Source organism: Gymnodraco acuticeps, unplaced genomic scaffold, assembly GCF_902827175.1.
Source record: "Gymnodraco acuticeps unplaced genomic scaffold, fGymAcu1.1, whole genome shotgun sequence".
NCBI lineage: Eukaryota > Metazoa > Chordata > Actinopteri > Perciformes > Bathydraconidae > Gymnodraco > Gymnodraco acuticeps.
Window position 1 is genome coordinate 39082 of NW_022991123.1, and position 23617 is coordinate 62698.

At 39.8% G+C, this 23617-nt stretch overlaps 2 protein-coding genes and 2 non-coding genes across 6 annotated transcripts in view; 1 reads left to right on the plus strand and 3 right to left on the minus strand.

Moving 5' to 3' along the window:
* LOC117560252 (ribosomal protein S6 kinase beta-2-like) overlaps positions 1-8500 on the minus strand; it is a 28943-nt gene extending 20443 nt beyond the window's left edge. The window contains exons 1-4 of one of the 2 annotated variants that reach the window (XM_034237107.1): positions 8271-8480; positions 6851-6905; positions 3359-3396; positions 3146-3260 (exon numbers count right to left, since the gene is read on the minus strand). In XM_034237107.1, the coding sequence (XP_034092998.1) occupies positions 3146-3260; positions 3359-3396; positions 6851-6904 (207 nt within the window). In that variant the 5' untranslated portion in view covers position 6905; positions 8271-8480. Of the gene's footprint in view, positions 1-3145; positions 3261-3358; positions 3397-6850; positions 6906-8270 lie in introns of both variants that reach the window. The other variant, XM_034237108.1, reaches the window with a different exon arrangement.
* Positions 8501-13674: 5174 nt separating this feature from the next.
* Positions 13675-13747, minus strand: trnak-uuu. Its single transcript has one exon. It is a non-coding gene; the product is annotated as a tRNA-Lys (tRNA).
* A 540-nt stretch (positions 13748-14287) lies between these two features.
* trnat-ugu lies at positions 14288-14360 on the minus strand. Its single transcript has one exon. It is a non-coding gene; the product is annotated as a tRNA-Thr (tRNA).
* A 601-nt stretch (positions 14361-14961) lies between these two features.
* Positions 14962-23617, plus strand: part of LOC117560251 (E3 ubiquitin-protein ligase DTX4-like) — a 40219-nt gene continuing 31563 nt past the window's right edge. Inside the window, exons 1-2 of one of the 2 annotated variants that reach the window (XM_034237105.1) lie at positions 14962-15309; positions 16365-16591. In XM_034237105.1, coding sequence (XP_034092996.1) covers positions 15278-15309; positions 16365-16591 — 259 coding nt within the window. In that variant the 5' untranslated portion in view covers positions 14962-15277. Of the gene's footprint in view, positions 15310-15618; positions 16105-16364; positions 16592-23617 lie in introns of those variants that run through there. The other variant, XM_034237106.1, reaches the window with a different exon arrangement.

The window sequence follows — 23617 nt, forward strand, 5'->3', positions numbered from 1 at the left end:
AGGGAGCGAAAACACTGCCATCACCAACCAAGCCGACACCAACCTGTCCGAACGAAGTCTCTGCGCAGCCAGCCACAGATCCTGGAGGACGGGTAAACCCGCGGCCCCGACTGGATGAGTCGCAAAGCTGCACACAGCCAGCTGTTTGCAGAGAATCCTTAACAAATATTCCAACCGAACGTACGCTGTAGGCTACAAAAAAATGTAGCCAAGGTACTCTCGCGCAGCGAGAAGATGAAAGGAACAGATCCACTGACGACACCGGCTGATATAGCCGGTGTCACGTGGGTCACAGGTGACTTTGTTGGTATTGGTACTCGAGCTGCGCATGCGCGCGATGGACACATCCAGTGCTAAAGCACCGCCTCTGGCGGTCAGTAGGGACGAAATAGAACTCTTAATGTTGCTCTCAAAGTGCACTAGATTGATGCTTTTAACTTCAATATTTTAAAAAAAATCTTCCCGGGGGAGCATGCCCCCGGACCCCCCTAGAGGAGGTTAGGTCCCCCCCCACTTAAATCATGTTCACATGGATAGGATACTAAATACATTTGCACACATCTTGTGTCCATATCTTTCTGTTTTGGTGGTCATGCCACACCGTGCACATGCATGCATGCACGCACGAGTCATGGTGAGATATCTGGATTAAGAGGTTGCTTTTTCTTTGCACAGCATGAAAGAAAGGCGAAATGAATGGGCTGTGATTTTAGTTTTTTTAAGCAAAGGTTGAGTTCAATAATTTGTACGACCCTCGGAGGATGTTGTAAAAATTGAAAGGAAAAAGGTTCCCCTCCCCTGCTGTAAATAATAATAAAAACCCTTGATTTATAACTTAACACCTCTGTCTCCTATTGATCTGAGTATATTATAAAGAATAGCAGTTAATTGAAGCATTATAGCACAGGCCTTTGTCAGATGGTATATTACGCTGTTTTTTTTTCTGCTTCGAATAGTTCTTTTTTTTTTCACCATACCTGTGTTTGCATCACTGTAACCAATGAGCACCTGCATGTGTATGAGAATGGCCCTGACTCCATGTCAGCCCAGATTTACAAACTCCTGGCAGGACAAGCTCGAGCTCAATTCTCACACTGAATTTAAACAAAGTGAGTGAGGGACTGCAATATAAGAGGGAAAGAAAGAGAAACTTTAAACTGTTCAATTGTTATGATGTGTAAAGACTGATATTGTTCTATAATCGTCTGAAACTGTTAAGTCATGATGTGAAACGGTTAACAAAGAAAAAGGGACACTCAAGCTGCTGCTACACTTTATTTTATTTATCTAAAATTAAGCACTTTTAAGATGCACATATTTTCAAAAGCTATTTTATTTATTGTCTCTATTTTATTTGTAAATGCAGCCCGAGAGGAACATTACACATATCCACAGTATTTAAGTAATGTTAATTGACAATAAATATTGTTGTTTTTGAATTGTACTTTCTTTATTTGATTGGCAGTCAGTTGTTGATTACATGCAGACGTTGATAAAGCTACAGGACACTTCAATATATATCACACTAATTCATGAAGCAAGTTAGACATTTTGATGTTCCGGACCTTTGCATGGGGAGATTTTCTCTAACTGGACCTCGTTGAATTTTAGTTGAAGACCCCTGCACTAGGGGTTTCACCAACTAATCGACTAGTCGACTACCTTTACCACTAGTCGTCGCTGTAGGCCCTAGTCAACTAGTCGTGTGAAAAATGGAGGTAAACGAGGTGCTGCAAAATGCTTCAAAACACGTCCGACATTCTTATGTATGGCAGTACTTCAACAAAGATGTAACCAACTCCACAGTGAAGTGTCAGTTGTGTACAGCTGTACTGAAGTACAACAAAAATACATCTGCTATGCGCAACCATCTGAAGATGAGACACCCGCTGCCAACAGCTAGCACTAGCAGTAATGCTAGCACCAGTGAGCAACGGACCGACGTCAGCACAGGACAGAGGCAGACGAGCAGCAAGAAAAAACGGGTCAACAGTGATGCGGATGATGAGCTAGGGTTTACTGCCAGCGGACACTGCATATCCCCACAATGGATAACCCACTGGAGTGGTGGGCAGAAAACGCGCACCGCGTCCCCCGTTTAGCCAAGCTTTCGAGGAGCTACCTGGCTATTCCAGGCACCCCGAGTGAGAGGGTTTTTTCCCTGGCAGGCAACGCTGTCACCCGAAAGCGGTCAAGCCTCCTTCCCTCACATGTCGATGCGTTGGTGTTCCTCAACGCAAACCAAACATCTGGAAAGGTGGACGTTATCGTGGAGGATAGCGAGTAAAGTGTTGCGCAATGCGCTGTTGCGCACTGGATTTACGTGGCATTTCAGTAAACGGAGTTTTTTGCTGTCGATTTTGGTGAGTCCAGTTACTGTTTGTTATTTACTAAGTCCAGTTACTGTTTGTAATTTACTCAGCCATGTAACACAAATTAAAATGCAGTGTTTAATGTAACTGTATGAGTTCCAATATAAAATACAGTTGTACACCTCTCTTTGTGTGTCTTTATTATGACGTAACGAGTAGTCGACTACTATTTTGAAAAACGCGTCGACTAGTAAATATTGGTAGTTGTGAAACCACCCACACACACACACACACACACACACACCACACCACCACACACACACACACACACACACACACACACACACACACACACACACACACACACACACACACACACACACACACACACACACACACACACACACACACACACACACACACACACACACACACACACACACACACACACACACACAGCACACACACACACACACACACACACACACACACACACACACACACACACACACACACACACACACACACACACACACACACACACACACACACACACACACACACACACACACACACACACACACACACACACACACACACACACACACACACACACACACACACACACACACACACACACACACACACACACACACACACACACAGCACACACACACACACACACACACACACACACACACACACACACACACACACACACACACACACACACACACACACACACACACACACACACACACACACACACACACACACACACACACACACACACACACACACACACACACACACACACACACACACACACACACCTTGCCATAGGCTCCTTTTCCGAGTACAGTCAGAAGCTCAAAGCAGTCCGGTCCCACTCTCTCACTGTCTCTGTTGACACTCTCACTGGTCAGCTCCACCTCCTCTGTCTGCACACTGGGATGACACAAAACATTAGCAGTTAGGGTTAAAAATACATCTTGTGCAATATATTAGCATCCATTTATACATTGTGTATTGTTAATTCAACTTACTTCTCTGGTTCTGTTACAGTCAAGTCACAGACATCATCCTACAGATGAACAGCAAGACAATGAGGTTAAACAAAGTTAAAAATATGTTAATATTTTTGTTTTTCATATTAGCCACATTTATCCTAAAAACAGAGATGTATTTCACATTTTAGAATTAATATGATTGTGGCAATAATAATAATAATAATAATAATAATAATTCATTACATTTTTGTTAGAGCGCTTTCCCAAGTGCTCAAAGCGCTTCACATTACATATTACACATATTAGACATGTAACAGTTATTACTGTGGACAATACCTCAGATCTGAACTTTTAATAATATCTGTAAGTTGTACAGAGAAGTATCATGCGTTTAAAATGTTTCTAAAGTAGAAACCGCCTGGAATTAGACAAATTAATAGTGTTCTTGTTACTGTGTATCAGAGGTCGTGTTAACCGAATATTTCCGTCGATGACGTTTTTTTTTTTAAAATGACGGAAAAATCTGAAAGCCGTCCGTCATTTTGACAGATTAGAATAAACTCAAAGAACAGCGCGAAAGTTTCCCCGCAGCGGGGCTCCGGTGTTATTATGCCGTGTTATTATCAGTGGTGTAGTGGGCGTTGGGTACGCCGTACCCCCACTTATTTGGAGCATGATCTTTTTTTTAAGTCTATTAAATATAAAATCATTGCCAGTGTTATCAGTTGCAAGTATGTATTTGTTGTAATAATGACGAAAACATAATACATTTCACAGTAATTATAATACAAAATAAAAACGATTTCCTTAAAAAAGTATGATTCATCATCACGCTCGTGACCCCGCTGTCACTGACACACCCACGGCGAGCCAGCTCGCCACACCCGCCGATTTTGCGGCAGCTCTTTCCCTCAAGAACGCTAACGAAAAAGCTCTATAATGGCAGGCTAACATGTTTTACTTGACTTCTTTTCTAAAAAGAATATAATTCACAAGAAGAAAGAGGCTAGCAGCACCGAAGCTACAAGTGAAGCTGCTAGTAATACATAATCAGAAGAGCCGCCTCAAGACGTGGATAATGCTAGCTAACGTGCACGTTAGCTGCGCCAGCAACGTTCCTCTAGCTAGCTCAAGCTCACCTTTCCCAGAGGTATGGACGGAGGAGATGTGGCGGAGGAAACAAGAGGCTACCCGTGGATAGACTGCAAAGCTGGGAAACTGGGCTGCAAAGTTTGTTCATCCATTTCGGATTTATCAGTCTTCAAAACCCAAGGGGTGTGTGTGTGTGTGTGTGTGTGTGTGTGTGTGTGTGTGTGTGTGTGTGTGTGTGTGTGTGTGTGAGAAAAGCAGCGCTGTCTGCTTATTTGCAATGTAGGCTAGGCCTAATCAGAATAATGTCAAGTCCAGATTCAATGTTGTTTGCATAAATATGGCTATATTTTTCGTTTTGTTTATTTAATAAGTTAATTTCAGGACAACTTTGGACATTTTGTTTGTTTGTTATGAGTTTTAAATAGATTTAGAAAGTGGATAGATAGAGAGAGAAGCAGCACTGTCTGCTTAGTTGCAATACTGTAGCTTATGCAATTTAGGCCTATAAATTGTTTATGTAACTTATGTGCCTGTGTGTCCATGGTTTTGAGTCTGTGTGTGTTGAGCGCAGCGCCGTTTGCTTTTTGCAGTACAGTAACTAAAGTAGGACTAAGCATACCGGTAGTTTCTGTGGACCTGTCTGCCCGTTTTGTGAGTGCACTGTGCGCGTGCGCACTTGTGTAGCATTGTTTGGGATGACCTAATTAAAATAGCGTCCCCCCAGTAAAAAGATCCCCACTACACCACTGGTTATTATGCATGCCTTCCCAAAAGGAAATTATATAGTTTCCAAACCTAACTTTTCCGAACAGATCATTGAAATGTCTGTGAGTAGAAGCTTTACGCTGCGCTCCCGCGAGGTGCAGTGGGCATGCGCTAACAGTTCACGAGCAGAGTTGTGCACAGGCCGACGGGTTATAATCAGGGCTGCACATAACTGGTGCGCAGGTGCGCATGCCCACCTCCGCCAAAAAAAGAGCACCGGGTCATTTGAAACAAAACGCATTTGCGTACCAACATTGAGAGAGGGAGAGAGAGAAGGGAGAAGAGAAAAGAGAAAATAGAGGAGAGAGGAGAGATGAGAGAGAGAGAAGAGAGAAGAGAGAGAGAAAGATATTTGCGAGTTGCATACATGTATGAACCATGATATGAACTCAGGGTCGGCCCGTAGCACTGGCTAGATGTTCGCCTAGGGCGCCAGATCTGTGGAGTCGCTGCGCTGGCAGTTCTGGGAGGGAAAAAAACATTTTGACCGTTGGGGCTCATCCTAATTTTCGGCCTTGATGTAACAACATTCATAATTAACTAAATGTAACACCCTTTTCACCCCGGTTACACGTTTCATTTGCCCTGTACGATGGGCACTGTAAGTGATGAAAATGGAGGATGTTGGCTTATCTGGCGCCCGCAGCTCACAGCCAAAATGCGAGGGAGAGAGGGAGGGTGCATCGGTACCAGCGCTGTTGTTATTAGAATCTGGTGCCGTGCTAGCTGCTCTAACGGATATAAGAAGAAGATGTTTCTACAATAATGTGGAGGGAGAGTCCTCTCCAGTCAGACTGAGAGGCTGATAACTACAGCTCAGTGAGGTAAAGGACTGTGAGTGTTTAGATAGTTCACTTTAGTCTAAGTTCAAACGGTTTGGTCGCAATTTATGTAAACACATATTTCCAAGGCACTCCTTTATAATTATTGGGATAAACAGGTTTTAAATCATTCCAATGCATACTATAGGACAGTAACCAAAAATATCCTTTAAAACTGGAGAGATTTAAAAAAAATGCATAAATAAATGTTAAGGTAAAATAAGATATGAATGAACAACACAAATAAAATAAGTTACATTAATTTGTTATTGGCTATGGTAGGTTATTGGTTATGTTCACATACTTATGTGATTACATCCACTTGTCTAAGATGACAACAGAGACTTTCGACCCAAACCCAGCTGTTGACTTGTGGATGCAAGCAGCTAATCGCAGACTCAACCAGAGAGAAAGTAGTAGGCCTACATCATCAGCTACCATGTCTGACAGAGAGGAAGACAGTGAGGAGAACAGTCAGGAGGGTAGTGATGACAGCTTGTAGGATTACTGGTCGTGCTAATGTTGTCTTGTGTGCACCACTGCATGTGTGTTCTGTGTTCACCTCTGCATGTGTGTTCTGTGTTCACCTCTGCATGTGTGTTCAGCGCGTGTGTCTGGCAAATAAAGTCAAGACCCCCTCAAAAGTTACGGTTTATTTCATTTTAAGGATGAGCACCAAGCAACATCTCCAGGTGCTCCTTTGAGAACCAGGGCAAAAAAGTTATGTGCACCCCTGAATATAATGGATTTTGACGGAAATGTCACGATCCTGTCCGTCAAAATGACGGGCAGCGAAAAAGTCTAGCGCAACCTCTGCTGTGTATTTCAAGTATACTTAGTGCATACAGACCTCTGCATCACTGAGGTCCTCAGTTTCCAAGTCTATGTCGAACACTCCCGCCATCCTAAAACAAAATATGTTACTGTTAAAAAGTCTCTTGTTCATTCAACCAAAGGAACATTTAATTTCATCACAATAAGCAATTAAATATTTCTATAGAACTATGAAACATGCACATCTAATGAGCAATAGAGGGATGCACTGATGACGTCTTTTCTTATGAATATCCTAGCAACAGAAGGGTGACTTCACAAAAAGCAATGAGAATTTTCCATTAATTTGGGAATATTGCAGAAAATAATAACTTTGCCAAACGCATGGTTTATGATACTGAAGCGTTTTGTTAAGCAAGGCAATAAATCACCCTGTGACAAGAACACTACCAAAGGTCTGCTGTAAATCTTGGGGTGATGTGAAAATGTATACCATGAGTCTATAGAAACGTTTTTCTTCACGAGGAAAATATTCTATTGAGATATCTGCATGTATAAGGCCACAGAAGGCACAAATCAAGTTTGATTACTTTATATACAGTAGAATTTAGGTTTACATGATTGCTAGATCAATATGATGAAGTACCATGATTTTTTCAGATATCAAATGTGTAAAAAAAAGGGGCTACTGTATCGACATTTTAAAATTATATTTAAAGAAAAGGCCCTGACAAAACAGCAGGGCTCTATTTCAGTATTAACTATAGAAAAAAAGACAGCAACAGCTGACATCAAACTTTGCTGAGCCTAGAGATAATCATAAATAAATAACATAGTGGAAATAAATATATTGCAATGCTCAAAACAGCAGCATCCAACAGTCTCTAATCCTTGGATATTACATGTCACTGCATGCATGCACGGAGCAGCTGTAGCGCGGAGATCATCATATCATTCTGTCTTGTATTACTTAACAAAATAAATAAAAGGCTCGTTCGCGGGCGCGAGCCGGCTCCCGTCGTTCACTTAAAAGCGACACATCACTATTCAGAACCTAAAGTTAGCCTCTTCCAAACAGTTGTATTGGCAAACACAACACAGCTAACGCACTCCTTTAAGGTTAAAACAGACGTTGACAAATCGTGTTTCTGTGTCCACAACGATGTGGCTTTAAGTATGGGATGTAACTTCAATGTACACGAATTAAAGACGCAATTGCTTAAAGACAGCTAGCTTAACTTCTATCGTTAGCATGCTAGCTAATCAGCTTACAAACAAACAACATGAGGGTATAACTTAAATGACTGAACACGTTTCATTACACTCTAAGGGAAAGCCCACAATAGGTGAGAGTGTTTGTGGGGTCGTTACTTGTTAAGGCAAATTACCAAACTGGTTAACAGTCTAACAATATTAAGTGTGAGTTAACATCAAGTTGACAGCTGGCTTGACAGGGATACAGCTAACATATATGCTAATGCTAACTATCGTTTCACCTGTGAACGCTCCTTCATCCAGTGGTTATTTCTCGCAGTCAGCAGTCCGATAGTTAAAACCCAAAGCAATTTCTACACACAAACAGCCGTGAGCTCCATTGGTCTTTTTACTCCTTAGTCAACTAACCAGCAACCACACACAGAGCTGTTTAAATTCCCTTTATTCGCCTCGTTGCAGCATGGAAGCTGCGAGATGTTGTTATCACTGAGTGGAACTTTAACCTCTACGTCATCATGCACACTGAACACACAAAGTATAATGCTCATGACTGCTATTCATGGGAGGAGATGGACTGACTCCATACAAAGGTAATATGATGTAATGCTTATATATTTTGTTCGAGAAATATATATATAATCTGGTAGTCATATTGATGATGATGGGGATACCACATCTGCTACAGTATCACAACAAGTGCTAATGAAAATACACATTTAAATAGATTTATAAGTAAATAAGTTAATAATAATAAAATTAAGTAAATATAACAATACAAATAATATAAAATAAAAAATAATAATAAAAAAATGTTTTACAATTATATTGTTTTGGGATGGAGGCAGATATTCCAGAGAAATATGTACCATGCCTATAATCTAATATGAGGGGTAACAGGAAGAGGTAGGTAGGCTTCACCTACATCCCAAACAAAGTTGAAATACATGTCTGTAACCTTCTTGCACTTACGTCATCCTCACAGTCCACATACTGTATGTATAAGAAAAGAGATAAATGATGACACAAATCTCCATAAATCAAACTCAAAGTTTGAGAACATTGGGATTTTAGCCTTTGCAGACCATTTACATTCACAAAAACCTATAAAACATACTATATGAAAGGGAAAACCCCATAACGCTTAGAACATCTTTAAGTTAAGTATACCGTCAATTGTTCTAGCTAAGTCTGGGCTGCTTATGAGTTAAACGTGTTGAAGGTTATGCAGCAGGAAGCCATTGGTGACCGACTTGCTTGTCAGGCATGGGCAACAGGTGTTACAGGAAGTGGTCATGCACCACCCCAACCTGTCACACCATTCTAGGGGGAATGGGACTTGGGTACTACATTCTGTGTATTTCTATATTATAGTATATTTTTTGCTAGCTGTGTTTGTGTAAGCTGTTAAATAGTATAACTGAAATACTACATTGTCTTGTGGGTTGTATTTATGGGTTTATGTTAAGTTAGCATAGTCTGCTCTGGTCATGTATATTCTTTTAATAATGTACATTTAAAAAAAATCCACCTGTGACTGCTTATGCTTGTCTCTCAAAGTGAAAAAGCCCTCCAACTTATTACCGATATCTTTTATATTTCTTACCTTATTTATTTACCTGTTATCAGTCATATCTAATTATCACCCACACATGGCAAATGGAAGTATGGTTATCTGTGTTGAAAAAGCAAGCACAGTCAACAAAGGGTGCCAAGACTTGATAACTTTAACAGATTACTTGCCTCCCATGCATTCAAAAATAATGATATAATGAATGACTGCTCGCATGTATATATATATATGTATTTCCTGATGTTCAACTAAATTAACAGACCAAAACCAACAAAAGAATGGCTTCAGGGTATGTAAAAGTTTGTGAATTAAATACCCTGTCTTTAATTCACAAATATGTGTGTTTTCTGTAGAACACTAACTTCTACAGAAAAACAGAACACTAACTTCTACTGAAGACAGTAATCTTTGAACACAGCTGGGAAAGTAAAGTTTCTAAAAATGTGTTTACAAAAAGTAAAACACTTTTAATTAATGAAGAAGATAGTTAATTTGTTCGCAGTAGATCAGTACACTTTAAAGAGTGCAAATTGTGGTGTTTGTTCATATTTACAGCAGGCAGGTAGGCCTATGTGTGGATATATATCAACCAGTGTGGCTCATTCAAATGTTCTTGTTATATTCTATCTAGACAACAATGGGGCTCTCTGGCACGAAGGAATCAAATATGTATTTGACACACAGACAATACTTTTTGGCCCCCGACTCAAGAGAACCTTGGGCTAATTGAACCTCCTCCTTAAGTTTGACAGCCTCCTTCCCCCAGACAGATCCGATTTCAAATTAATTTGACTTAAAGTCAATCAAACTTTAAAATATCGAATTCAATCTAGAAGGGACCGGGGTGCGATAGAAAGTGAAAAAGTTCCTTCTGCCAAAATATTGATAAAAGGTCAAGTAGAGCTTGCTTTTTCTCTATAATGACTTTTAAGCTGTAAATTAAAGTACTAAAATGTAAAGCACAGAAGAGGACAATGTATCACATTTTAATCATTGTTGTTTTGAGCACAGAAGAGAAACATGTTTTATTCTCAGGGTAAATATAGCTTCATTACCTTTTGAGGTTTTCACTTTCCTTGAAGCCAGACAACTCCACCTTCCGTGGAAACAGTGACACGCAACTAAAAAGGAAGTCCGTGTTCTGTTAATGTCACAAACAGAAGAAAAAAATAGAGACACAAGAAGAAGAAGTCTAACTGGATAACAATGATCCTTGTTGGTGAGTAACAAAAACACCATATAAATATAATTTTTCAGAAAGTCACCGAGTTTTATAAGTAAGGAATAAGGTTATACTTTTAGATCAAGGTAGACTCCGAATGACATGAAACAACGACCAATGATTACAATGGCACAAACACGCAGATGTGGCGGCAGCACTGGATGTTTCTGATTGATATTGCTTCTTCATCCTTTTAAATTGTGTCAAGTGATGAGAAGGGAATGATAGTAATTGTTTTGTTGAGGGAAAATGAGAATCAAATCAACTATAATAAGGAGGTAGATCATGGGTAAAGAAAGATAAGCTGCAAAAAGCCTCCATGTACAAGTGAATTTTAAGAAAATATTTAAAAATACTAACTTGGAATAGTCAGGTGTTGATTTCTAAAACTTCAAGCACCATACTGAAATCTTTAATCAGATGTGTTGATAATAGAACCAAGAAATGATGACCTCAGTCTGAATACAGCAATGTATTTTACGGACAGAAGCATAGTAGGCGTCTTTGCTTTGGGGACCTATTATTGTAATTTTCAGATGATTACTTCATATGTTTTCGGTCCATGCACCGCTGTGACTAAGAGGATTGCTCATTTGTGTGGTTATTAGTGCACATTAAACACTCTTCTGTGCTGGACAAACCCAGCTAACCACCGACCAATAATGTAATGGTAACTTCTTACCCGGTTAGCTGGGCAGAAATCATTTATCCTCTGTCAGGTGGGGTACTGGCAACTGTAAAAAAAAAAAATGCATTCCCACTTCCGACATCAGTCGGTGTGGATGGCCTCTCAAGTAAACTAGTTTATAAGTCTGTATGTGCGCTAAAATAAGTCACACACAACATTTTTCATTCCGGACTTTTATTTGGATGCAGAACATATTTGTGTGGGTGAAAGCAATCCTATCGAGTTACCCAATATAGTGTATTCTTCTACGCATGTTTTTTAAATGTACAGTTCCAGTTACCAGTTCCTTTTTGTGTTGGAGGCGTACCAGTGCATAACAGTGGAATTGCATGTTGTGGCCTACAAGTGCACAAAGGAGAATAGAGAAAAGCAGTGGAATTAGCATTGGTCACCAGAACAGAGATTGACTATGGAGAAAGAAGTTCTCACAATTGTCAATGAAAGAAGTCTGTCAAAATTAAGAAAATTGGGTTAGTAGGCTGTAAACAAAAGGGTACAATTAATTTATAGTAAGAAGGAGATATTTCACTATAGCATCAGCACTACTTTACTATATCTATACTACTATACTTTTTCAAAAAATATGTTTAAACTCAAATGATTGCATGTCAATTAACACTGTTTAAAAACATTGAGTCTAAACGTTTGCTTTAAGTTTAAACTGAGTTAATAATCCATTTGATTCACTCTAGGGTTTATCATGATGTCTGGTATTTGGATGCCCTTTGTGCCTGCTGCTGAGGTCCAATATGTCCAGTACGGTTCAACAGTGACTCTCAACTGCAAGATATTCTACATTTATGATACAACCTGGCTTAGGAACAACCCTGATTCCACCCCAACTGTGATCCTCAGCGCCAGCCTCACAGAGGCACAACCAGTCCAAGGTATTAGACAGTCTCAATTGCTGATTTGAACCAAAATTGAATCATAAAAACAACTAAAGTCTAAACTGAACTGAGGCAGAAATCATACTGTAAACAACTCTTTAAGTGTCAAATGTGTTAATAAAACTGGGGTAAAAAAAACATAAACTAGGAATACAGAACATCAGAATCAGAATACTGTTATTCGTCCCACAGAGGGGAAATGTACAATATATCGTATTGTTTGATATGTGCTCAACCGACTACAACTTTTTTGCTCAGGGTTTCAGCTTAACTTTCGCTTCTCATTGGAAATAACGAACCGATCTCTGGCACTGAAGATCACTAATATTGAGGAGGGAGACCTGGGGCTGTACTACTGTATTGCTAATGTGGAGACAGCTTTAACGGTTGGGAGAGGAACCACGCTTCAAGGTAGATTCATATATTTTGTGTTGTGTTTACTAGGCCTTGTTGCACACTTGCTTATTGAAGTATAATGGCTGTATCTCAAGCCTGTAGATTTCTCTGCATGCGTCTCACTCAAAGGTATGTCACCTTGATAAATAATAGACATAAATTAATAATAATGCAAATGGGAGATATGTTGTGTCAGAGCTGACCGTTCAATCTCTTCCTGCCAGACAACTTAAGTCTAACACAGTAAATAAACATGCAGCATTTACAACAGGGATATATAAAGTTGCTTTGTTTGTACTAAAAAACACATGGTTACCAGTGTTTTTTACCCATTAGCACCATTAGGGTTCTGTGTGTGTAAATGAAGTACTTTATAGGCAAGTAAATGCCTTAATATTTACCATATTTGATGTGGAGGAACAGAACATTTCAGGAAAAGTATGAAGTGTAATTTCATTATGCAACGTTAACAGTAAAAATCCAGTAAAAATGATCTTAACCACAGCTTGTTTTATTTCTCTCTGCATTTCTTCAGTTTTCATCTCAAGGATCCTCTTGGTCTTTCTTTCAACACTGGTACTGTATGGTTGTGGGTTTTGTTCTGCTGGTTATGGTGCTGGCTGTTTGCATCACCCACTGGAAAGCAAACTTTAACAGGGAGAACACCGACTAGTCAACCACTGCCAACAGCATTCATAGACAACATCGTAAACACCAGATAATGCAGTAAAAGTTTGATCTCACCTCTGCTGTTTAATAGTCTGATCCAAGTGAGTGGGGACAAGTTTCACGATTGAATGCATTTTAGTTTGCTTTCTCACTTGTAAAACGAGTTTCAAAATGTTAAATATTGAAGTAGTATAAAATATAAACAATAAAAAGCATAATTAACTAATTCAAGCATTTACAAAAGGCTATACGCCCGAACAGGGACTTGAACCCTGGACCCTCAGATTAAAAGTCTGATGCTCTACCGACTGAGCTATCCGGGCTCTAAATGTGCCTTAAACAACATTGGTATTTGACTTATCAGAAACAATTTTACATTGTTTTTCGTATTTTTGTTTTTTGTTAGCTGCTGAATCTGATCTGGCTACGGTTTACCACATCTAATGTCATTCGTCATCGTCCTCCATAAGTGGGCCGTGGTCGAAGTAACCGTGCCGTGAGTGGCTCTTTGCAATGTTACCCTAGGGCCTAGCCGTGAATGTTTTTTTTGTCCAATGTTATCCCGCGCTGCAATTGGCTTTCGTCCAATGTGATCCCGCGCCGCGATTAGCTTTCGTCCAATGTGATCCCGTTATATATGACTGTGTTGTTCTGATTTGTGAACAAGTGGCTATAATGATGATTAACATTATTTCATGTAGTTATTGATGTTGTATTAATTATATGTATTATTTGTTACTGCTTGCACTGTAATTAGATGTTTACAGATTTGATGTTTGTAAAATGCTTAAAAATTATTGATTTAAATGCTTGTATATACATTCTCTGTATCATGTTTATCAAAGAAAATGTAAAAGGTTACTAGGCCCCAGCGAGATTTGAACTCGCGACCCCTGGTTTACAAGACCAGTGCTCTAACCCCTGAGCTATGGAGCCATTGCCGTATGCACATGACGTCACTTTCAAATAAATAGTTAGTTTTCCAGCTATATGGATTTATTTTGTTATTAAATGTTTTCAAAAAAATTGCATACCTGTAAATTATAGGAATTAATTTTCGACCCAAAATGTAATCCCGCCCTAATAAATTTGATTCATTCAAATCATGATTTTCACTGTACATGTATCTACTTGAAAAGTGTGTGGTTCCAAATTCGTCCACTGGGTGGCAGCAAATCAACACATTAAAAAATACATACGTCTTCAGCGATCTCCTTCTGAAATTACTAGCTGTCATTTCAGAGGACCATAGGAAGTTGTTTGTTTGTTTGTCTTTGTATAAAAACCATAATCAGAACATGACTTTAATCCATTGCACTTTCACTATTGTAAGTTACTGGTAACAATTCATAAATGAATTGACAAACGTCAAAACGTGAAATGTGAAATAGGTCAAACCAAAGCATACATTACATATAGGCCGGCAGTGTTGCCTGGATCATGAAATGTTTTGGGAGACCATGTTTCTATTGGTTGTGGGCCACCCTCACGGTTGGGGCTACAGGGCGTGGTGAGAGGCGGGGGCCCCCTGCTGTCCCCCCACTCTGCAGCCACAAGTTTCCCCACAGGAAGATGAAGATGGACGCTAAAGGATAGCAAAGGGATAAACATGGCAGAGTTCATTTCAATGCATCGTGGAGGTTACATTTCCCTAACCTTAGCACATTTGGAAGGAGTTTAGTCCATCTCTATTTGGACTTTGAATTGTTCTAATAGAAAGAAAGGGGATTTGGTTTTGTTCGACCGGCTGGGGGAAAGAAAGTGCCATGGTGGAGCCAGGAGGACGAAAGAGCAGATGTAATTCATGAATAGGTCTGTGAAGAACCTGGATTTTGTTTCAAGTGTCCAGGACCATGATAGTGGACCAAGAAGTTCACATCAACAGGTGAAGGATTAATTAAGATTTGTTTTTAAATGATGTAAAAGTGTAAACGACATGACATATTCTATACTGGTGCATATTACCTAACCAAATGTTAAAATACAGTGTCCACCACCACAACCTGACTAACAACACTGTATTAATGATGTAGTAAAACCTTACAAATGACAAACTTGTTTTTTTATGGTCAGTTGTTTGAAATTCTTAATAATAACTAGACTCTGGACAAATGCACAATGGACAGTTTTTTTTTAGATACATGTGTTTTTAGTTCATCCCTCTAGTGTTGTGTTCGAGACCAGTCTAACCTGTTCCGATATGACCCGGGTTGCTTATTACTGAGGTTGCGCTGTTGCCACTACTTTCTCAACATTTCGGAATGCTACGCCCCGAACTACAGGAGACAAACACACACTTGCTGTTGCTATCCTCACCCTGTCGAGTCTGGTTCTGACGGGATGTATAGACTATAGCTCCAGCTAAAAAAGGAATAACAAGCGATATTTTTCTAAACGCGTTTCCCCACACCGAGGCGGGTTCTTCCGCTGAGGCCGTCGCTGGAAATACACGACTCGACGGAGAAGCTATCGTTGTGTCTACTTGAGCGAGGACTAGCAAGAATACAACACACTATTTAGGTCGCTTTGTTGTCAGTTATTGCAGCTGACACAACACCATATCATTAAGACAATCGGGCAAGGGCCAGGGTTTCCTTCGTCGCTTGACCATGCGAGGAGCTCGGATCTACGTAGAAGAATGTTTCTGCATCTCCCGGCGTTAGCTCAGCCGCGGCTCCATGTAAGGAACTGGCTTTGTTTTAGCTTCGGGAGTACAGACTGCCTGTATTCATTTATGACGAGGGAGAAAGACACAGATAGAAAATAAAGGGTATTATTCAAATGTATATCGCAATTAAAAGGACAGTGTGTCTAAATTTGGCCTCTGCTCTGAGCAGGCAGCCTTCATTTTGGCAAACAAATCCCTCCGCTGTGGTTAGCGATGCATGAAGCTAACAAATAAGTGTTTACTTGGTGTTTCATCTTTAATTTCCTCTCCAGGGCCAACAGTAACAACATGCTCCTGGCCTCTGTCGTGGTGGTGTGGGAATGGCTGAACGAACACGGACGGTGGCGGCCCTACGGCCCCGCCGTCTCCCACCAGATAGAGGCGGCCATCCGGAGCAGCGACCCCCGCGGAGGAAGCGTGGTCCTCGGCCAGGTGGACAACCGGCTCTCGCCGTACATCATAGATCTCCAGTCAATGCACCAGTTCAGACAGGACACAGGTAAGACTTGTTGTGGGAGCTAGAGAGGGAGGGTTAACTGTGCATGGGTGTCACGTTTGGGGGTCTTATTCAGGGTTTAGAGGCATTGTGGCACCTTCAGGTGTTTATAAAAAAAAAAAAAATTCTGCTACATAATCATAGTCATAGGATACAAGGCCACATAGATATTTTGTAAAATCATCACTATCTTTGATTGAAGTTTGCCTACTGATTTGTTTTACTTAAATAAACATATCAACACATATAATTGTAAATATTGCGTTATAGCAAGGAACAAATACTTTGGCCTGTTTTTCTGCTGTGCCAACTGTCCCCACTTTTATAAACAAAGCCATAACACAACCAGTGCTGTTTTGATTGGAGTTGGGGACCCTTTTTATGGTTACATTTGGATCACGCCATTGTTGATACTATTCATCTTGGTAAAGTTGAGAGTACATACCTACTCAACATTGTGGTGGGAATGTATTCATCAAATGTGGATAGAGAATCAAACCATTCAGCTGTTTTTTGTCATATTTTATTTCTTGCAAGAGAGCGTACAGTATGCAGAGTGAAAGACGAAGAATAGAGTTTGGGTTGCATATTTAAACACAGAGAGAGGAGAAAGGGAGGGGTGAAGCTTGGTGATAACAAAGGAGCATTCTGGAAGTTAGGGAGGCCATATCAGGATGTTCTCAGTTCACCTGAGTGGAAGGTCATACTGTTGGTGCAAGTAGAGTGTAACTAACAACACTGCAACACATCTTCTTAAAAAGGAATTTTCCCAAGCTTAGATAAGAAGTGTGAGAAGTAGAAAATAAAGATAAACATTAGAAAATAAGAATCACACAATGACATTATTAAAGTAAGTAAGTGAGTATAATATTTTTCTATTACAACATTTACTGTAAAATGTACAATGAAGAGTAGGTCAAACCTCCGATTGGAAATGGATTATATGATTAATTACACATTAATTGCCAGCAGGGTCACACAGTAAAGGTAAATATGAGCAGTATCAGAATACAAAATGCTATTAGAACTTGGATTCCAAACAAATGTTATTGAGGATTTTTGGGATTTTAAGCATCTGAGGCCTTAAACAAAGTAATTAGGTGTCTGACCTACAACTCTTTATCGGTTGATTTGCTCTATACTTTAAACACTTGCATTGGTTCAGCTCATTCTGAAAGTTTATAGTATCATGGAACTTCTGTCAGAAACTGAAAATGTTTATGTGGTTTTCTGTGTTGGGTTGAAATTCACAATATGATGGTGTGGAGCAGCTGCAAATGACAAGTGCACGAAGGAGTTAGCTGCATTCTTTAGCCCTTACCCACTATCACTACTAACACACACACACACACACACACACAGACAGCAGCTGCTGCACCCTCCTGACACCAAGAACTGGAGAGAGACCTTGGTTTGGTGGAAAGAATGGAATATTTCAAGGCCTGATGAGCAGAGAGTTCACTTTGGTTGTCCATCCTCCCCCAGTTCTCGTCCTCTCTCACCCCTTCCTCTCCCTCTGTTTTGTACAAGTGTTACGTTTCGTCAATGGGGAAAAGTCCCAAGGGCCTTGGGAGAGATAGAAAGATAACTCCTGTGTGTTTGTGTTTGTCCAGTGAGGGGGTCGTAGAAAAGTCGGGAGTGGTTGTTGCAGAAGGAGTGAGATAATTGGGGAGTCCGTATTCTCTTTCTCTCCCTCTCTCCCTCTTTCTGTCTTTCGCTCCTCCACCATTGTTTGGTTTTGTCGAACAGATGTGAGGTACTCCATTGTGGCTGTGATACACACAGGAGGTGAAAGTGAGAGTTTTGAGAAGCAGAGCAGAACTCGGAGGCAAAGTGGGGGGTTGTTAGGTTTGGGGGTTACTCATTGTTACAAGGTCAGTAAAGTGTAAGATCAAGGTTATAAATAATTATAAAGTGGGGAAGAAGTACCGTCAATGTTGCGTTCTGAGCCTTTTCCTCTCATGAATCAAAATACTGATATTTACCAAACTGATATTCTCATACTAGATATTTAAATTTTCTGAGCTCCTTTTTATTTGCAATGTACAAACCCCTTGAAAATAGCTGGAAATGTTTATATATTCCAGTTGCAGTTAATTAACATCACCTTAATGCAGATATTCGACAGGTCTATTTGAGGAAAAAACGTTTTGGGGGTGGGATTTTTTGCAGTTATTGACATGTGTTGAAGCAGAGAAGATATGTCCGCCTTTTTACAATTTTGTTCTTGATCATACTCGCTATGCAAACAGTACACCTCAAACTATTGCCTTAAACAAACTGTGCTACTCTTACAACAAATTCATATATTTATGCAGAACAAGCTAGTTGGACATTAGCTGTAGTCTTGGCAGTGGTCAAGAAGATGCAACAGACGACGGTTCCTTCGCCACTAGTTCTTTGAAGGTCCTTTGGTATGTCTGGGTCTTTAACATGTTCTGTATGAAAAGTGGGATCCAATGTGCTTGTTTTTGGTGCGTGGCACTCTCTGGCTCTTTTGGCAGCGGACCCGGCCGATGAATCCGTACACCAGAATTGTAACTGAAGTGAGGAAAACAATTAAAGCCAAAAGGACACCAATAGTTGGCTATTTGTTTTTTTGGAAGACTTTAGTGTGTTGTTTACAAAAAGTGGAAGCCCATTTTCCAATCTTTGCTACTCGTACTCATTGATGCCGTGTTCCTGCTCTGCATTAAATGAAATACAAGAGTTTTGGAATGAGAGAGAACAAACACAGTTCCTGTAGATTAAGAGGGAGATCTTTTTTCAGCAGGGATGTATCTATCTATCACCAGCTTATGTTACATACATATACAATGTATTCTGGTAACTATCAAAATAAAGACATTGTATAGTGTTCATAACTGTATTTTTATTTAATAAATTATACATTAACAATACAATAATATTACATAAAAACCCTACATCTAAATAAATATATAATATAATGCATTTGATTTAAAAATAACAAATATAATTCAAAATGTAAACAGCAACAAAGAAATTATAAAAAAAATGTTAACGTATTTTTTTTTCTTCTTGTTAATATCCATTATCTTCTCTGTTATGTATCTTCCGGTCTTTGCCAATCAGCTTTTCTTGGTCCTCCACGTCTTTCTTGTACAGCCACTGCTTGAAGCAAACTGAAAATAAATGAAAAGATCAGAGTATCAAATATCGTCTAAAAATGTACGGTACTACTACTTTTATCGATACCGCTTATCGATCCGGTCCTTTAACAGTACTCTTATCGGTTCTGTTGAAAAAAAAAAAGGTAAATGAACTGAACATATTGTGAACAAAATTAACATTGCTATATAACTAATAATATGGCGTAATAATCGGGCAGTTCGATGTGTCTAACCATAAGAAAGTATCTTGTGCGCACGAGAAAGTATTTTGTGCACACAAGATACTTTTTTTTTCATGAACCTTTAGGGGCTCCGTACAATTCTGTAGTCACTTCAATAAAAAAAATAAAAAAATGTATATATTATTAAGTAAATAGTATTGTTGCCTCTCCCTTAATTCAAGTTTTACTGACTTAATTTTGTGTGAACCGGTGGGTATCCTGTTAGCAACAGATGCTTCTTACCATTCTAAATAAGCCTCTATTGTGATAACACAATAAGATAAAGGACCTGAGTGACTTATGATGGAACTGGCAGAATCTCATGATTTTACTGTGGACTTCACTTCACCAGTGTAATATGAAACACGAGTTGGTAATAGACTTGAGCTACTTTAAGGGGAGGCTCAGGTTTGAACAATTATGTTACAAGTAAAAATGCCACTGTTAGCAAATACCCCACCCCCTTTTATTTCATGGCTATTACAAAGACTGATTTGTCATCAGTTTCTTTGAGGGGCGTTTTCAAACTCTGAGGGCATGCTTCTCTCCTGCTCCTGCAGCATGTTGCTCCTCTCGCTCCAGCTGGTCCTGCTGAAGGAGACACATTCCCAGACCCCCACAATGCCTCGGGGCGTTAGGGTCACAGTAGAAGGGGGGCAAGGGTTGGATGTGGGACTCCCAAGAGACGCAGGGGGAGGGAGGTGGATTGTGGTGACGAGCAGGAGGGCTTGTAACCTAACATTAACATTTACATGCACACAAGAAACCAGGTTAGTGGGACAGGACACCAACGTTAAACATGGGAAATACACATCATGTTTGCATGATTCTCTATGAGATGCCAACCCCCATGGGACTATCTGGCTATCGACCTAACAGCATTGTCTTGTATATCTCCAGTCCTAGGTCTGAGGGATTCTCTTATTGAATGACGAATACAGATTTGAAAATGGAAAGTTTTTTTAAGAAGCCATTGCAAAAGTATTGTAAAAAAGGTTTAATAGTCAAGATTTGGAACTGGAGGATTTTAATGAAATCCTTTTCGCACACAGTGAGTTGGTAGTGCCCACCTCTAAAATAGCGGGTCCACATTATGTACTTGTTTCAATTTGGGACTTGAACCGGGAACCCTGCTATTCCAAAGCCAAGTCCTTACAGATCCCCAAAATAAAATGACTTAAATAGAAGTGAAAAAATCTAAACATGTAAACTGGTACTTTATTTTGAGTAGTGATGAAAATGTTGGCCACCATGCCCTAGTTTGACGTGAAGTCTTCAAAACTGTTTAAAATCAGGCCTCTCAAAATATATCAAAGCAGTGTGGACTATGTTCCCCTAACCTTGTGCCTTTGTTCCATAAATTGTGTTAATGTAGTTTTGCGCCATTTTCACAAATTTGATTTATATGCCTAAATGATTGGAATTGCAAAACCAATAGAGTTTTTATGGAATTTTTGCTTTTGGTCTGTGACTCTTGAACTTAGTATCTATTCTTCTTTTGTCCTGAAGCTTCTGCTTTATGTCCCCACCTGACCCATCTCTCACTATCCCTTTCTCTTTTCTCCTCATCACACCTTTCTCTTTCACCTCTTACGGGGCTGAACATTGACTCTGAACCCGAAAACCCAGGGGACTGGACTCTTTGAAGGTGAGACAAAGTAGAGACAAAGACAGAGAGAGGGAGCTGAACGGAGTAGTCGGCACAACAACGTGTGGAGAGGGCAACAGGGTTAGACAGCAGTTAAACAGCAAGGGAGAATATTACTGGAGGGAGATGGAATCAGGAAAGATTTAGATAGGATGAGACAGCTGAGGAATCAAGATGTAGGAAGCAGCTAAGTACAGGAGAGAGGGAGGAAAATTAAAGTGACCTCAAAGAAAAATGTAAAGGGGCAAGGGAAAACATTTATGATATTATATTTAGGGAACTGGGCTTTCTTGAAACCAGAAATCCCCAAAAGTAAATACATTTGCTTAAGGATCTACATTTCCTCTGAGTTTGATGGCTGGATATTGCCTGTTCAATGTGTCTTCACATCATAAATCAGAAGAAAATGACAGGAAGTAACCCCGGGAAAGTAAGATGAGAGGTGGGGAGGGTCAGCGCGCTTTAAGTTGTTGTGAAACTCTGCGTGTCAGGTTACTCTGAGTGTGGACTCTTGGGGGACATCACTCACATGCAGGTAGTGGGCGTATCATTCGAACACCAGTAAATGTTTATGTCTCTGCTGCCTTAGTGTATTTTGCTGTAGTTTTGGCAACAACAGCATTATTGCTACAAGTACATCTTAAGGCACTAAACCCTCAATAAACCCTTAATGACACCCTGCACACTGTGAAACACTGAGCAGGTATAAGCACCATACACAAATAGAGGATTACCTGTGGCTGATGACTCATGTGATGGGGTTTAGAGGGGCTTGCAGAGGGGCAAAAAAATACATGAGAATTGAAAGAGAGAAGGACTTTGAATGTGTATCAGACAGACATGTTGTACTACATTAATATAACATGTCCTTTAGCTGCTGCTTTTATCCAAAGCCACTAACTTATATACGGTAGTAAAGTCTCATACTGTAGGTCCACCGTTGCTCATAACAACAGAGTAATACGTACTGTATATTCAGGAGAGATATGTCGTGGCGTGGAATCACGGCATGAAGAAAAACTAATATTTGTTTAAGGACAATATTGTATACTCCACAAAGTTGTTCATTTATTTTCATGTCAAAGAATATTTTCTTTACTTTAACTAACTGGGAAAACACCTGAATCTCACCACAAAAGAAGAAATGGTGACAGCAACTGAATTATCAAGTCAAAACAATAGTGGGAAACAAGGAAGTAGAGAGGGTGAGAAAGTGTTATAAAACAGGAAATGAACAGGAGGAAGTGATGTGAGTGTCTGAAAGAAGTTAATAAAAAAAGATGCTGCTGGCTCCATTCCAGCTTGACCTTCTAGATCATTTGCTAGCTCATCCTCTGCTTCAGTCTCAATGTGTTTCTGTTCTCTCATGCTTCTACTTCGTTCTTTCCTCTCTCTCTTCCTCTTCACTCACATCCTCACTTCTTTGAGGGGTCCCTCTGACTGCTTTTGATTCAGCTTCCCCTATAGTTCTTCTTTTTTAATTCTCAATGTCAGTCTCATTATTTGTTGCTGGTGCTTACATTTCCCTCAGATTCTGAGGTCCTTCATTTTCATTTGAGATATTTAACCTCGATAGAGACTCCCATACATTATGAGTTTTGTCATCTCATCACCCTCAAGGTCACACAGTGTTGGTAAGAATTTGTGGTGACATGCAACAACATTAACATGAACCTTTCTGTTGGTCGCTTGTTAGGCGTGCAGGCAGGGCCCATAGTGATAGCCCTATAGTTGAAATATACTACCCACAAATAAACATATATGGACATGGTTTACTATTTTTTTTTTATTTTTATAAATGGTAAATGTATTTAGGAACCTATCCATGTGATTTTAAGTGGGGGTGGACCTGAAATCCTCTAGGGGGGTCCGGGGGCATGCTCCCCCGGTACGATTTTTTAAAAATGTTGGAGTGAAATGCATCAATCTGGTGCACTTTGAGGGGAAAATAAAGAGACTAGATCTATGGGAACACCTATATGAAACAGAACTGTATACATTTCAATAATCATAAAATCATGGCCATAAC